At 49.9% G+C, this 13,555-nt stretch overlaps 1 protein-coding gene across 1 annotated transcript; it reads left to right on the top strand.

Moving 5' to 3' along the window:
• The first annotated feature begins 1,265 nt into the window (after positions 1 to 1,265).
• On the top strand, positions 1,266 to 13,259 carry LOC309399988 (ras-related protein Rab-1B). Its single transcript, XM_081968285.1, has 6 exons — positions 1,266 to 1,611; positions 9,742 to 9,814; positions 10,268 to 10,363; positions 10,970 to 11,065; positions 12,057 to 12,188; positions 12,920 to 13,259. The coding sequence occupies exons 1-6, from the start codon at positions 1,598 to 1,600 to the stop codon at positions 13,112 to 13,114; spliced, it is 606 nt and encodes a 201-aa protein (XP_081824411.1). The 5' UTR covers positions 1,266 to 1,597; the 3' UTR covers positions 13,115 to 13,259.
• Positions 13,260 to 13,555: the final 296 nt, after the last annotated feature.

The following is a 13,555-nucleotide window of genomic DNA, read 5'->3' on the forward strand; positions in this document are numbered from 1 at the left end:
ATTTCAGGTTTTAAGTCAATACAATACAATAGCAGAGTTGGAAGGGACCTTGGAGGTCTTCTAGCCCAACCCACTGCCTAGGCAGGAAACCCTATACCGTTCCAGACAAATGGCTCTCCAACATCTTCTTAAAGACTTCCAGTGTTGGGGCATTCACAACTTCTGGAGGCAACTTCTGTTCCACTGATTCATTGTTCTCACTGTCAGGAAATTTCTCCTCGGCTCTGTTGCTTCTCTCCTTGATTAGTTTCCACCCATTGCTTCTTGTTCTACTAATACGTTGTATCATCTTTTCCAGCCACGTATGTATTAATACATCCCATCCTGTATTATTATTTTTATTTCCTTCTATTTAAACACGTCCGATTGGCGGCCCTACAAATTAGAAAATTAAATTTGTGGTTGTGTTTTTAGATGTACACACACACACCCTTATGAACAAACCCGCATGACTGTGGATAAAAACAAAAGGTGACTATATGACCCCGGATGCTGCAACCGTCATAAATATGAGTCAGCTTCCAAGCATCCGAATTTGGATCACGCGACCGTGGGGAATGCTGGGACGGTCGTAAGTGTGAAAAAACGGTCATAAGTCACTTTTTTTCAGTGCCTTTGTAACTTTGGTCACTAAAAGGACAGTTGCAAGTCGAGAACTACCTGGTAGGTAAATAAGAGATCGGGCAAGGCCACCTATTTTACAACACTGTATAATAAATGCCACAAATATTACGTGTGTGAGTTTAGGTAAAATTATACAGGTGTGACCGGACCCAGTTTGTTGATGCGAAATATTAAAATAATTTAGGCACTTAAATAAGGGCCTCTGTGGCCTAGAGGTCGAGCTCTTGCCTCACAATCAGGAGGTTGTGAGTTCGATCCTAGTTAAAGCCAAATGTAGGGTCTCCTGCTTGGGTAGGGGGTTGGACTAGATGACCCTGTGAGGTCCCTTCCAATTCTGTTCATCTGTTAAAGGCCTAATTGTTCAAATATTTCACACAGACAAACTCGTGTAATCAGATCCTACTTAAAGTAATGAAAATGGTTTGTTTAATGACTAATCGAATAATTTAATTATACTATAATGGCCCCCTCTATAATGACAGCCCTGAGGTCAAGGCGGCCAGAACTCAATTTCCCAGAGTGCCTCTGGGGCAGCGGCCACGACACCGAAAGACGACCCCGGGAGGCGGGGCGAGGGGGAGGATGACGTCAAAACCAGGAAGCCGGAATGTCCATTTCCCGACAGGCCGCGCGGCTGGGATTGAGAAAGAGAGAGAGAACCTGACTCAAGGTTTCCTCTTCAAAAATAACACCTCAGCGCGGAGACTACGCCTCCCGGCGTGCCCCGCGCGCGGGGCCTCGCGCGTGCGCGTTGATAAAGTCGCCCCTGCGGGGTGAGGGCGGGGGGAGCGGCGGCGGCCATCTTGTGCGAGGAGCGACCGGATCCGCCAGGCAGGAAGCCCCGAAGGAGGCCGGAGGAAGGAAGGAAGGAAAGAAAGAAGGGGAAAAAAGGGGGAAAAAAAGAAGAAAGTGAAGCCGACAGCAGAGCCGCTCGTCTGCCCGCCGCGGAGGAGCCGCTGCCGCCGCCGCCGCCATGAACCCCGAATAGTGAGTGTCGTCCGCCGCCGGGGAGGCTCCGTGAGGGAAAGAAGGGAAGGAAAGGGGCTGCTTTTACCTCAGTTTCCCTCAGCCAAGCCGGGAAGGAGGCCCTCCGGCCCCGCCGGGCTCGTTGACGGCCGGACTACAAGTCCCATCGGCCCCGCCCGGGGTTGGGGGGGAGGACTACACGCCCCATCAGCCGCTTCCCCCACCCCCTCAGCCGGAAGAGTTGAAGGGCTGCTAAGGGGGTCGGGTCGCCTTTCCCATCATCCCCAGCCGAGGGAGGGTGGGGTTGCAACTCTTTCCTGGGGGGAGGAGGGGTTTGAGGCCCCATGGTCCACAGCAGGGGGAGTGTCCCTCCCCCCCTCAGAAGTTGGCCTTCTGAACGGTGGAATTGTGACCCATGTTTCACGGCAGGCAGGGAGAGGGTTTTTTTTTAACCTCTTGTTGGGAGAATGAGGTTATGGACCCATCATCCACAGCAGAGTCATTTCCCCCCTCCAGGGAGTTTTTACCTCCTGTTGGGAGAATAGGGTTGTGGACCCATCATCCACAGCAGAGCCAATTCTCTCCCCCCCCCCCTTCCAGGGAGTTTTTACCCTCTCTTGGGAGAATAGGGTTATGGATCCATCATCCACAGCAGAGTCATTTCCCCCCCTCCAGGGAGTTTTTACCTCCTGTTGGGAAAATGGGGTTGTGGACCCATCATCCACAGCAGAGTCATTTCCCCCCTCCAGGGAGTTTTTACCTCCTGTTGCGAGAATGGGGTTGTGGGCCCATCATCCACAGCAGGACCAGTTCCTTCCCCCCTCCAGAGACATCCCTGTTGGGAGAGGGGAGCCGTAGCCCCATCATCCACAGCCGCACCCTCCTCTCCATTGGAGTTGGGTGGCCACGATATTTAAGTTAATAATAAATTCCTAATCTTTTCTGGCTTTCAAGTTGTGGAGTTATCACCCCATCATCCACAGCTCGGCAAACTCTTCCCTCCTCCAAGATGAGTGGGATTGGAAACCCCATCATCCACATCAAGGCCAATTTTCAATTTTCTCTCCCTTATGCTTCTACCCCCACCCCCACCCCGCAAAAAAAGGGATACGTTAGGCTTGTTTTTTAAAAAGCCATCATTCCTGGCTGACCCAGCCTTATGGATTTAATAGTCCAACTCAATAAGTTGTTTACAAGTTGGCTGTAAACTATTACTCAAAACAACTGGGATATTTGTGTCCTTTTGACTGACGGCAAAAGTGACAGAAATCTTAGGGAGGCAGCAGATATCTTTATATCTTTATGTTTATAACTTTATGCTTTCATACCATTATATCTTTATATCTTTTTTCAGCTTTTAAAAATGGTTTTTTTTTAATCTTATGTGTTTTATAGTGGTTAGCTTTTAAAACCGCCAATCTTTGCTAGCCTTCCCTTCTCATGCTGGTTTGTGAAGGTAACACAGGTAGTCCTCGACTTACAACAGTTTGCTTAGTGGGTTCAGAGTCACAAGGGCCCTGAGAAAAGGGACTTAAGTCTGTTTTTCACACTTACGACCATTCCTGCATCCTGTGGTCACGTGAACAAAACTCAAGACGCTTGGCAACTCGTATTTATGACTGTGGCCATGTCCCCAGGGTCATTTTTCCCCTTTTGCGAACTTTTGACAAGCAAAGTCAATGGGCAAGCCAGATTCACTTAACGACGGTGAATCGTGGCTGGCTGGGGGAATTCTGGGACTTCCACAAGCCTTAAAAGTTCCCAGGTTTGGAGTCCCCTGGTCTAATATATAAGGTAGGAACATCGCAAAGCCCCTTTCCTATTTAGCTAATCGATTTTTCTCTTCTCCCTTCCCTTGGAGAAGGGCATATATAGGGTCCCCTGCCTGAGCAGGGGGTTGGACTAGAAGACCTCCAAGGCCCCTTCCAACTCTGTTATTGTGTATTCTGGACTCACATTGTTCCAATTTTCGGTTGCTATTTCTTACTCTACCCCACCCAGGAAATCCCCTGCCTCCTATACATTTTTAATCACCCCAAACCCTCTTTTACACATTGTTCCAGCTCTTCTGCTCGGGTTTTTTTTTTTTTTTTTTTTTGTTATTGTTGCAAAAATCAGGAATTATTCGACATTATTTGCATTTGTCCTGGGATGCAGAAAACCAGATTTTGGGATCCAAGTGTGCCTTCTATTAAACACCTTGCATTTTAATGTAAACATTGCTTCTCTTCCCCTTGGCTCTGCCCTTCACCTTGAGGCCTTCCCTTAATGTGGCTTTTTTCAGAGGAAAACCCCCCTCAGGTATGAAGCGAATGGTTTATTTAAACACTCTTTTGTCATTAGAGGTTCTTACAGGATTTGCTTGCCTTCAACATGTTTGGTCCTCCTGGCATTCTGGTTTAGGAAACGATGAGCGCTGCAAAGTTCATTTAAGGTGCCACGGGACGCCTTAAGAGGTTTGTTGTGACAAAATAAACACCGTCCCCACTTTGAAAGCTTCTGTGGGACTTAATTTGCCCCTCTGGTGGCGTTGACACATTGCTTTAAGCCATGGAGTTCATTTTTGCAAACCACGGGGACGGAGGTCATCATGCAGCCAGACCAAAACGAAACAATCCAGGCTCTTGTTTCCTTCTAAAAAAAATCGCCTTTAGCGTCACTGGATGGGATTATCCAGAGCTATTCCTTGTATTATTTTGTGCGTGTAAATCACTTGCGTTATCGGTGGTAGAGACTTATTTTTGCCTCGACTTACGGACACAACAAAGCCTGGAATTTTGTAAGGGGTTAACTAGGTTGTAAGTCCAGACGCCACTTGACTGGGCTGGATTTTACGACTCCTTTTACAGCGGTCGTAAAGCCGGGTACCATGACATCCGGTTGGTTTCCCAGTGCCCCAATGGGGAATCATATTACTGGTGTGTTTTGTCTGTGGCAATCAAAACTTCCAAGGTGTGAAGGAGGGGTGGCCGTTGTAAGTTCGAAGATGGGTCGTAAGTAGCTTTTTTAAAGCCAGTCGTAACTTCAAGCGGTCACTATAAATGTGGACACAACTTTCTTTTAACCTTCACTTTGGTATGAATTCTGAAGATCATCATACGCCAGTGTTAATAATGAAAGTGAAATAGTTTAAAAAGTGATGTGTATTTTTAAAAAACTGCAGACTACAAACATATATTTTTTTTTTCTCTCTCTTTGGGATCTATTTCTTAATTGCAGCTCCTGCCTACAAAGTGGTGGAAAAATTGGGGAACAAACAGGAACGGCTGCAGGCTAGATAATAATTGTTATTTATAATGTGATATTTGGCCCGTCATTATCGGAGGGCAGTGCCAACAACTGGAATGTAGAAAGGCGTCTGGGGTTATGGGCAGCTTGCCTTGGACTTACAGCACTCCGCTTAGTGACCGTTCAGAGTTGCAACAACCCTGGAAAAAAGGGACTTAGAACCGTTTTTCACACTTACGACCGGTGAGCCCCCTCCCCCCCCGTCACATGATCAAAACCCAGTCCCTCTGCAACCGGTTCAGATTTATGACGGTCACAGTGTCCTGGGGTCGCAGGATCTTCTGACGAGCCAGCATGCTTCGCTTAACGACCATATCACTAACTTAACGGTTTCACTTCACCGTGGCACGCAAGGTCATAAAACAGGGCAGCGTTCGCTTTGTCTCCCCGAACAACAGGAATTTTGGGCTCAGTTGTGGTCGTAAGTCGAGGACTGCCAGTATCTGGTCAGGCACTGTGGGAGGTCAGTTGCTCAATCAGAGACCATCCGATGGATCGGTGAAGGTTACTCCGATGTTGCAAATTCAATCGGGCCCGTAGTAGCCTGACTCATCATAGCTGTTGCTTAATGCCAAGTGACGGGAAGTCGGACTTTACTCACTGCGTGGAAGAGGCAGAGGGAGCACTCTGCAGGAGCTCAGAGGCACCGTAGGCTGATTTGGAGGTGGCCTCATAAAGCAAACTCATGAATTCAGGAGGCGCTTCTCAGAACATCAAAATTAAGTACAGGTAGTCCTCAGCTTACAACAGTTCATCTAGTTACTGTTTAAGTTACAACAACACTGAAAAAAGTGACTTATGACCGTTATTCGTAGTTACGACCTTTGCATTATCCCTGTGGTCATGTGATCAAAATTCTGGCGTAAACAATTAGTTCCTATTTTAGTATGAAAAACAGTCCTGAAAAAAGGTGACTTAGGACCATTATTCGCATTTACGACCGTTGCAGCATCTCCCACAGGATCAAAATTCAGAGGTTTGCCAGCTGACTCATATTTATGACGGTTGCAGTGTCCCGGGATCCCCTTTTGCGACCGTCTGACAAGCAAGGGCAGCCGGGGAAAGCCAGATTCATTTAACGACCGTGTTCCTAACCTAACAGCTGCAGGGATTCGCTTAACAGCTGCAGCAAGAAAAAATGGTTTTACCATTTAGGGGGGCAGAGTTCACTTAACAAACGTCTCGCTTAGCACCGGGAAATTTGGGGGCTCAATTGCGGTCGTAAGTCGAGGACTGCCTGCAATGGACTGTTTCTGCCATGATTCCGCTGTCGCCTGTGGCAAGCTCTGATTCCGGATGGTTTTTGTTGTTGTGTCGGGGACTAGGGTTACTTCTGTGAGGGGTCCCTCTCCAAGCCAAACCTCCGGCGATGATCGTTCAAGGTGGTTCTTTTAAACCAGGATTGTGGGACCGATGAGTAGACCTACCTACCAGCATTGATTAGGCCACCTCATGATGGTGGATAGAGATGGGAGGCGACGGTGTTCAAACCACATCTGGATTTTAATCAGAATTGAGCTGGAAGGGACCTTGGAGGTCTTCTAGTCCGACCCCCTGCTCAAGCAGGAGACCCTATACCATTCCAGACAAGTGGCCCTTCATTATCCCCACTGTTAGGAAGTTTCTCCTTAATTCCAGGTTGCTTCTCTCCTTGATTAGTTTCCACCCATTGCTTCTCGTCCTGCCGTCAGGTGCTTTGGAGAATAGCTTGACTCCCTCTTCTCTGGGGCAACCCCTCAAATACTGGAAGGCTGCTATCATGTCCCCCCCTTACTCCTTCTTTTCATTAAACTAGACCTACCCAGTTCCTGCAACCGTTCTTCATGTGTTTTAGCCTCCAGGCCTTTAATCATCCTAATTGCTCTTCTCGGCCCTTTTCCCCAATTCTCAACGTTTAGTTAGTTGACATCTCCCGGCCTCCAGCCTCTTTGACAGATGTCAGTCATGGTTGCCTTGCTCATCTTTAAGCAAGGGTCACCAGGAAGTGTCTCATTCAGCCGTTGCCCCCCACCACCCCCCGTTCCATTAACTAGGGACCACTCACTTCTTGCACTCCCAGCTGCCACGTGCTTGTGGCACACCTTGTGTGGTGGAATTGTGGCTTACTTTCCAATGCTGGGAGAAACAAAACACGTCCCCCAGGCCTTCCCCTGTTGTGGAGAATTGCAGGAAACCCAACCTGCGCTGGGGTCTCTCCTCCTTGGATCTATGGAGCCTTAAATAGTTCATGCCCCAGAACTGCAAGCCTTGCTCTTAGCTCTGATCTTAAAATGTCGGGAGGGTGTTTTGTAGCCTAAAAGCATTTTTTTTCCTCCCTAGTTCTGAAGCTCCCTGGAGGAGAAAGGATGTGGTCTTAAAAATTGGAGCAGGGCAGAAGGAGAGAATTTTCTGTTGGCGTTAGGAAGTGCCGCCTTGCGGTTAGGGACGGTTGCTTCCTTCTGAAAAGCTGGTGGGGTGGTGGAAATATATTATGCATTTAGCAATCGGCGTAATGTATGTATGTATAATCAAAATTGCCCTTTATTTTCTTGGCCACCATCAGCCTGGATAATCTGGTTACAGGCCTCAGTTTACAACTGTTCATTTAGTGGCAGTTAACAACGGCACTTTCAAAAGTGACTTGTAACCAGTTTTTCACACTTACGACCATAGCAGCATACCACGGTCACACAATAAAAATTCAGACATCGGCAACTGGCTCATATTTGTGACGGTTGCATTGTCCCTGTGTGTGTGTGGGGAGGGGGGGTGTCACATAATCACCATTTGCGGCCTTCTGGCAACCAAAGTCAATAGGGGAAGCTTGCTACGCTTAACGACTGTATGCTTCACTTAACGACTGTGCTTCACTTAGCAACTGGAGTGATTCGCTTAACAAACAAGACAAGACCGCAATAGTCTTTAGGCTTAGAAACCGACCAAAGAAAGGTGGTAAAATGGGGCGAAACTCACTCTCTTGCCTAGCAACCTAAATTTGGGGCTCAGTTGTGGTCATAAGTTGAGAACTACCTGTAACTGCTGGCTTTTGAGGCAGTGTGTTTGCCCGGGAAAGTTTTATTTGTACATCCTATCTTATAATCCTCATTCTCTTGAGTTGAAGTTAGGAACTGGGGTCGGATGTAGTTTGAACCTCCACAGGACTAGAAACCAATTCCTGGTGCAGGGTCCTTGGTGCTCTCTGAGCTTGGTGGTTTTCTTGCAGATGTTTCATGACCCAACTAGGTAACATCATCAGTGCTAGAAGGGAGAAGGGGGAAGGGGAGAATTGTGGGGTCCTTGGTGCTCTGTGAGCTTGGTGGTTTTCTTGCAGACGTTTCATGACCCAACTAGGTAACATCATCAGTGCTAGAAGGAGGTAGTGTTTGTGAGGAGGAGGAGGAGGAGGAGGAGGAGGAGGAAGATTGTGGGTCCTTTGAGCTATCCGAGCTTGGTGGTTTTCTTGCAGACGCTTCATGACCCAACTAGGTAACATCATCCGAAGGAAGGGAGGTTTGGGATGAGAAGGAGAAGGGAGAGGGGGAAAGGAGGATTGTTTTGGGGGGGGGGGTCCTTGGTGTTCTCTGAGCTTTTGCAGACCTTTCATGACCCAACTAGGTAACATCATCACTGCTAGAAGGGAGGGGGGTTTGTGGAGGGGAGGAGGAAAAGAAGTGAGAGGGGAAAAGGAGGAGGAGGAGGACTCTGGGGTTCTTAGGTGCTCTTTGAGCTCAGTGGTTTTCTTGCAGACGTTTCATGGCCCAACTAGGCAACATCATCAGTCTTGAAAGGGAGTTCGGTTCAGGGAGTAAAGGACAATGAGAAGGGGGGCAAGAGGAGGAGGACTGTGGGGCCCTCTGAGCTGACTTGTTTCCTCGCAGACATTTCATGACCCATCTAGGTAGCCTCATCAGTCCTGCTGCACCTCCTTTCAATCCTGAGCTACCAATAATTCTCCTTCATTGGCACTGCCTGGGCCTGGAGCCTGAATCCACCTCCCCAACATCCCCAGCATCCGGCCAGTAGTCAAACAAACTCCTCTCTTCCCCCCCCCCCCCCGATTAGGGGCAGCCCCTCCCTCCTTGCCTTTTAAGTCAGGAAAAGTGCCAGCACACCCATCTCGTGACTCTCCGCCCGCTTCCCCCCCACCTCCCTGCCTGCCACTCAAGGTTAAGAAACTTCCTCTGTCAATCGACTTCATTCCCCGTTCACATCTTGGGGAGGGACAGATAACTTGCTCGCCCGGTCCTAGATCTTCTGCAGTTCAGGGCAAAGGTCACGCCACAGGAGGATTCTGGGACTTGAAGTCCAGGATCCATTCCCCAAAACCTCTGGATGGGAAAGCTTGAGTTAGCCGGTCTGACGCAGGCATTAAGCGTGGCCAAAACTCTCCTTCCTAGAGCCGAGTCTTGAGATAAATTAGAGGCGGTCCTTACTTTGCAACAGTTCATTTAGTGGCCAGTTTCTCCCATTGCAGAGTCCCCGTGGTCAAAATTCGGCCACTTGGCGTCTGGTTCCTATTTATGACGAAGTCTGCAGTGTCACAGGGTGTGTGGGTGTGTGTGGGTGTGTCACCTGATCACCCCCTCTTTCGGTCAAGCCAAAATAATGGGGAGGCCAGTGTCATTTAACAACTGTGTTACCAACCGAACAACCGCAATGACTCGTTTCACAACGGTGGCAAGAAGGGTGGTGAAACAGAGCAAAACTCCCTTAGCCGCCGTCTCACTGAGCAGCAGAAATTTTGGACTCAATTGTGGCCGTAAGTCGAGGACTACCTGGATAATTAAGTCGCTTCCCCCCCCCCAAGAGATTAAGAAACACATTTAAATAAGTTCCTGCCCCTCTTTGATCTGTTTATGTGTCTCTGTGTTTTTCCCCCCCCAGTGATTACCTGTTCAAGTTGCTTCTTATTGGAGATTCCGGTGTAGGGAAATCCTGCCTCTTACTACGGTTTGCCGTGAGTATCTACAATTCCCCCTCCAAATGGCTATTTTTCTTACTAATCCTCCTGTTGCAAAGCGGATGCTACTTTAGGAGTGTTTTGAGGGAAGGTGAGGCCAAGAGAAATAAAAGCATTTAAAAAAAAAGCCCCAGGAATTGTGCTTCTGGAATTCCTTATCGGCCCCACCTTCCCATCTTAAATCCCCTCTGGAGAGAGAGAAAAAAGGATTTCTCCCCCCATGAAATTCCTTTAGCTGTTGGCCACAGATTAGACTCCTCCTGAATTCCATTTCCAAGGGAGATGCGTTGATTTAAAAGATGGGTGATTTTATCTTTTGCAACGGTTTGGAGGCTTTTGATGGTTAAGAATTACGGATCGGGCTAATTAACAGGGATCAAAGCTAGGATTGATGGAATGAATCATTTTTCTCGGCAGTGACGTAATTTCCCCCCCCCCCCCCTGTGCTAGGATGACACCTACACAGAAAGCTACATCAGCACCATCGGGGTAGACTTCAAAATCCGGACCATCGAACTGGACGGCAAAACCATTAAGCTGCAGATTGTAAGTTTTGAAGGCCGGGTGGCCACCTCTGTCTGGGTTTGGTTTCATTTTCCAGGTGTGAAGCCAGAAGGAGCCTCTGGATAAAAATCAAAAAATCCTTTTTTTTTTCTGAACAATTAACTACATCTTTGGATGTAGCTTTTAGATCCAGGACCCAGGCTGGGGGATTCTGGGAGTTGAAGTCCGTCCATCTTAAAGCATGCTGGCTGGGGAATTCTGGGAGTTGAAGCCCACCCATCTTAAAGCATGCTGGCTGGGTGATTCTGGGAGTTTAAGTCCACCCCTCGTAAAGCATGCTGACTAGGGAATTCTGGGAGTTGAAGTCCGTCCATCTTAAAGCATGCTGGCTGGGGAATTCTGGGAGTTGAGGTCTGTCCATCTTAAAACATGCTGACTAGGAAATTCTGGGAGTTGAAGTCCCCCCATCTTAAAGTATGCTGGCTGGGGGATTCTGAGAGTTGAAGTCCACCTATCTTAAAGCAGGCTGGCTGGGGAATTCTGGGAGTTGAAGCCCACCCACCTTAAATCATGCTGACTAGGGAATTCTGGGAGTTCTAATGTTCTGTCCGGTTAGAGTGCTTTAATGGCTCTTTCTCCTTCCTCCAGTGGGACACAGCTGGGCAGGAACGGTTCCGGACTATCACGTCCAGCTACTACCGAGGGGCCCATGGCATCATCGTGGTCTATGACGTAACGGATCAGGTAAGAGTGGCACTGGGGAGGGGGGTGGGGTCATTCAAGCAGCAGAGGGACAGGACCATGGAGGCTCATTACACACCTTGGGCAAGACGCAAAAATCAAAGCGGAGACTAAACTCCGTGTCGCATCATTTCTCTGCCTTTGTTCCATGCTTGTTTGGGGTGCTTTTTTATTTCCTTGGGAGTTCAATTTACCTCCCCCCAAAATAATGAAATAATAATGACAGGGGGGAGGAGAAGCAGGCCGTCCCACCAGCTGTGAGTTTGAAGTCCTGGCCTTGACAAACAGCTGCAGGAAAGTTCAGGACTGAGGGGGTAACCGGAGGTCCGTGGGAGAATATTTTTTTTAACCCCTGAGGGAAAGACACTTTTCTTTGGAGTGGCAAAACCTTGGTCTTTGTGCCCCAAAGCCGCATCCATTCATCACATCCAGCTGTTTGGACTTCAACTCCCAGAAATCTCACCTTTGGCAATGCCGAATGTGGAATTCTGAAAGCTGAAGTCCTCCCGGGTGGAATTCTGGGAGTTGAAGTCCTCCCGCTTGGAATACTGGGAGTTGAAGTCCTCCCGGGTGGAATTCTGGGAGTTTGAAATCCTCCCGCATGGAATTCTGGGAGTTTGAAGTCCTCCCGCATGGAATTCTGGGAGTTTGAAATCCTCCCGCATGGAATTCTGGGAGTTGAAGTCCTCCCGCATGGAATTCTGGGAGTTTGACGTCCTCCCATGTGGAATTCTGGGAGTTGACGTCCTCCCGCATGGAATTCTGGGAGTTGACGTCCTCCCGCTTGGAATTCTGGGCGTTGACGTCCTCCCGCTTGGAATTCTGGGAGTTTGAAGTCCTCCTGCGTGGAATTCTGGGAACTGAAGTCCTCCCACCTGGAAATCGTGGCTGGGGAATGCCAATCTGGCCTTTCAGATCCCCCTCGAGAGTTATGGGTGTGGGAGTAGCACCTGGCTCCTTCAGTACTCACTTTCCTCCTCCCTCCGTCGTCCAGGAATCGTACAACAACGTCAAGCAGTGGCTGCAAGAGATTGAGCGCTACGCCAGCGAGAATGTCAACAAGCTGCTCGTCGGCAACAAGTGTGACTTAACCACAAAGAAGGTGGTGGACTACACAACCGCCAAGGTGAGCCTCCAGCTGTGGGAATGTCAGGGTCTCTCTGTTCAGACCCAGCTCCCCAAACACGGCAAACCCTCGGAAATCAATCAACGCTACCTTTATTAGCGCTGGCAGCCCCGGCAAAAAGTCTCTCACCGCAGTCTAACAAGTCTGTCCGTCCGGGAGGAGAATAGTTGTCTGCCACACCTAATTCATCTCCGCCCCCTGCCTTTTATCCCCAGAGCTCGGGTGGGGCTTCGCTAGCAGTGGTGATTCTTCCGTCCCAAGGACCGGCCCATAGATTTCCACTGCTCTCCTCTCCTCTGCTTTCTTTCTAGGCAATAAACCCAGCTGTCCCTCCTCTTCCTCCTCAGCCGCCTCCAGACCTGGCGGCTGTTGACTCTCCATCTGAGGGCTGACAGGTGGCCCAGGCTCTGCCTCTGTCTCTCTCTGCCAGCTCCATCCCCTCTCCCCCCTCGGAGCTCTCAGGTTGCCTTCATGCTGGCCCTGACTCCCAGGCCGCCGCCTCCTACTCTAATTTGGCAGCTGGAGGGGCCACAACACTGTCCCTCCATTCCCAGTCAAGATCGGGGGCGGGGCGGGGCGTCCGGCGGGTGGGAGCATCTGATCATCTGATCCCAGTGGCGGTCGGAAGTCCGAGGACTCGCCGTTCCCCCCCCCCCCAAATCCCGGTCTGGTTTCTCGCTCGTTCTCCTCACCCTCTCCTCCTCTTCTGTCTCCTCCCCACCCGCAACCAGGAGTTTGCCGACTCGCTTAGCATCCCCTTCCTGGAGACGAGTGCCAAGAACGCGACCAATGTGGAGCAGTCCTTCATGACCATGGCGGCCGAGATCAAGAAGCGGATGGGCCCCGGGGCCACGGCCGGCGGGGACCGGCCCAACTTGAGAATCGACAGCACTCCGGTCAAACAAGGCGGTGGCGGCTGTTGCTGAACAGGAGGGACATGATGGCTTTGTGGAGAAGGGGGGGCGGGAGGGAGGGCCGGGGAGGGGTGCCTGGGACAGGCCGGGGCAGCGGGGTCCTGCCCCCCTCCCCACCGTCCAGCCCCTTCCTCCTCCTCCTCTTCCCTTTTTTTTTTTTTTCCCTTCTTCTTCTTCATTCTCCGAAAGCGGCTTTCTGGATGATTCCTCCGTGCCGGAGGGGACGGGGCCTTCCTCCCTTCCAGCGCAGCTGCTGCTCCGAGTTGTAGGGAGGGGTCTTTAGCCGTTTGTGTGTCTCCCCCCCCCCATTCCCCTTTTAACTCTGGACGGGGAGGCGGGAGAGGCCGGGAGGGGGGTCTCCCCAGGCCAAGCTTTCCCTGCCTTCTGTTTGTTTTGGGGGTGGGCGGGGGGAACACATTAGTCTCTTGTTTGATGGGGGGGTGGACAGGGGTC

The sequence above is a fragment of the Natrix helvetica genome (genome assembly GCF_964273705.1).
Source record: "Natrix helvetica genome assembly, chromosome: 16".
In the NCBI taxonomy this organism is placed as follows: domain Eukaryota; kingdom Metazoa; phylum Chordata; class Lepidosauria; order Squamata; family Natricidae; genus Natrix; species Natrix helvetica.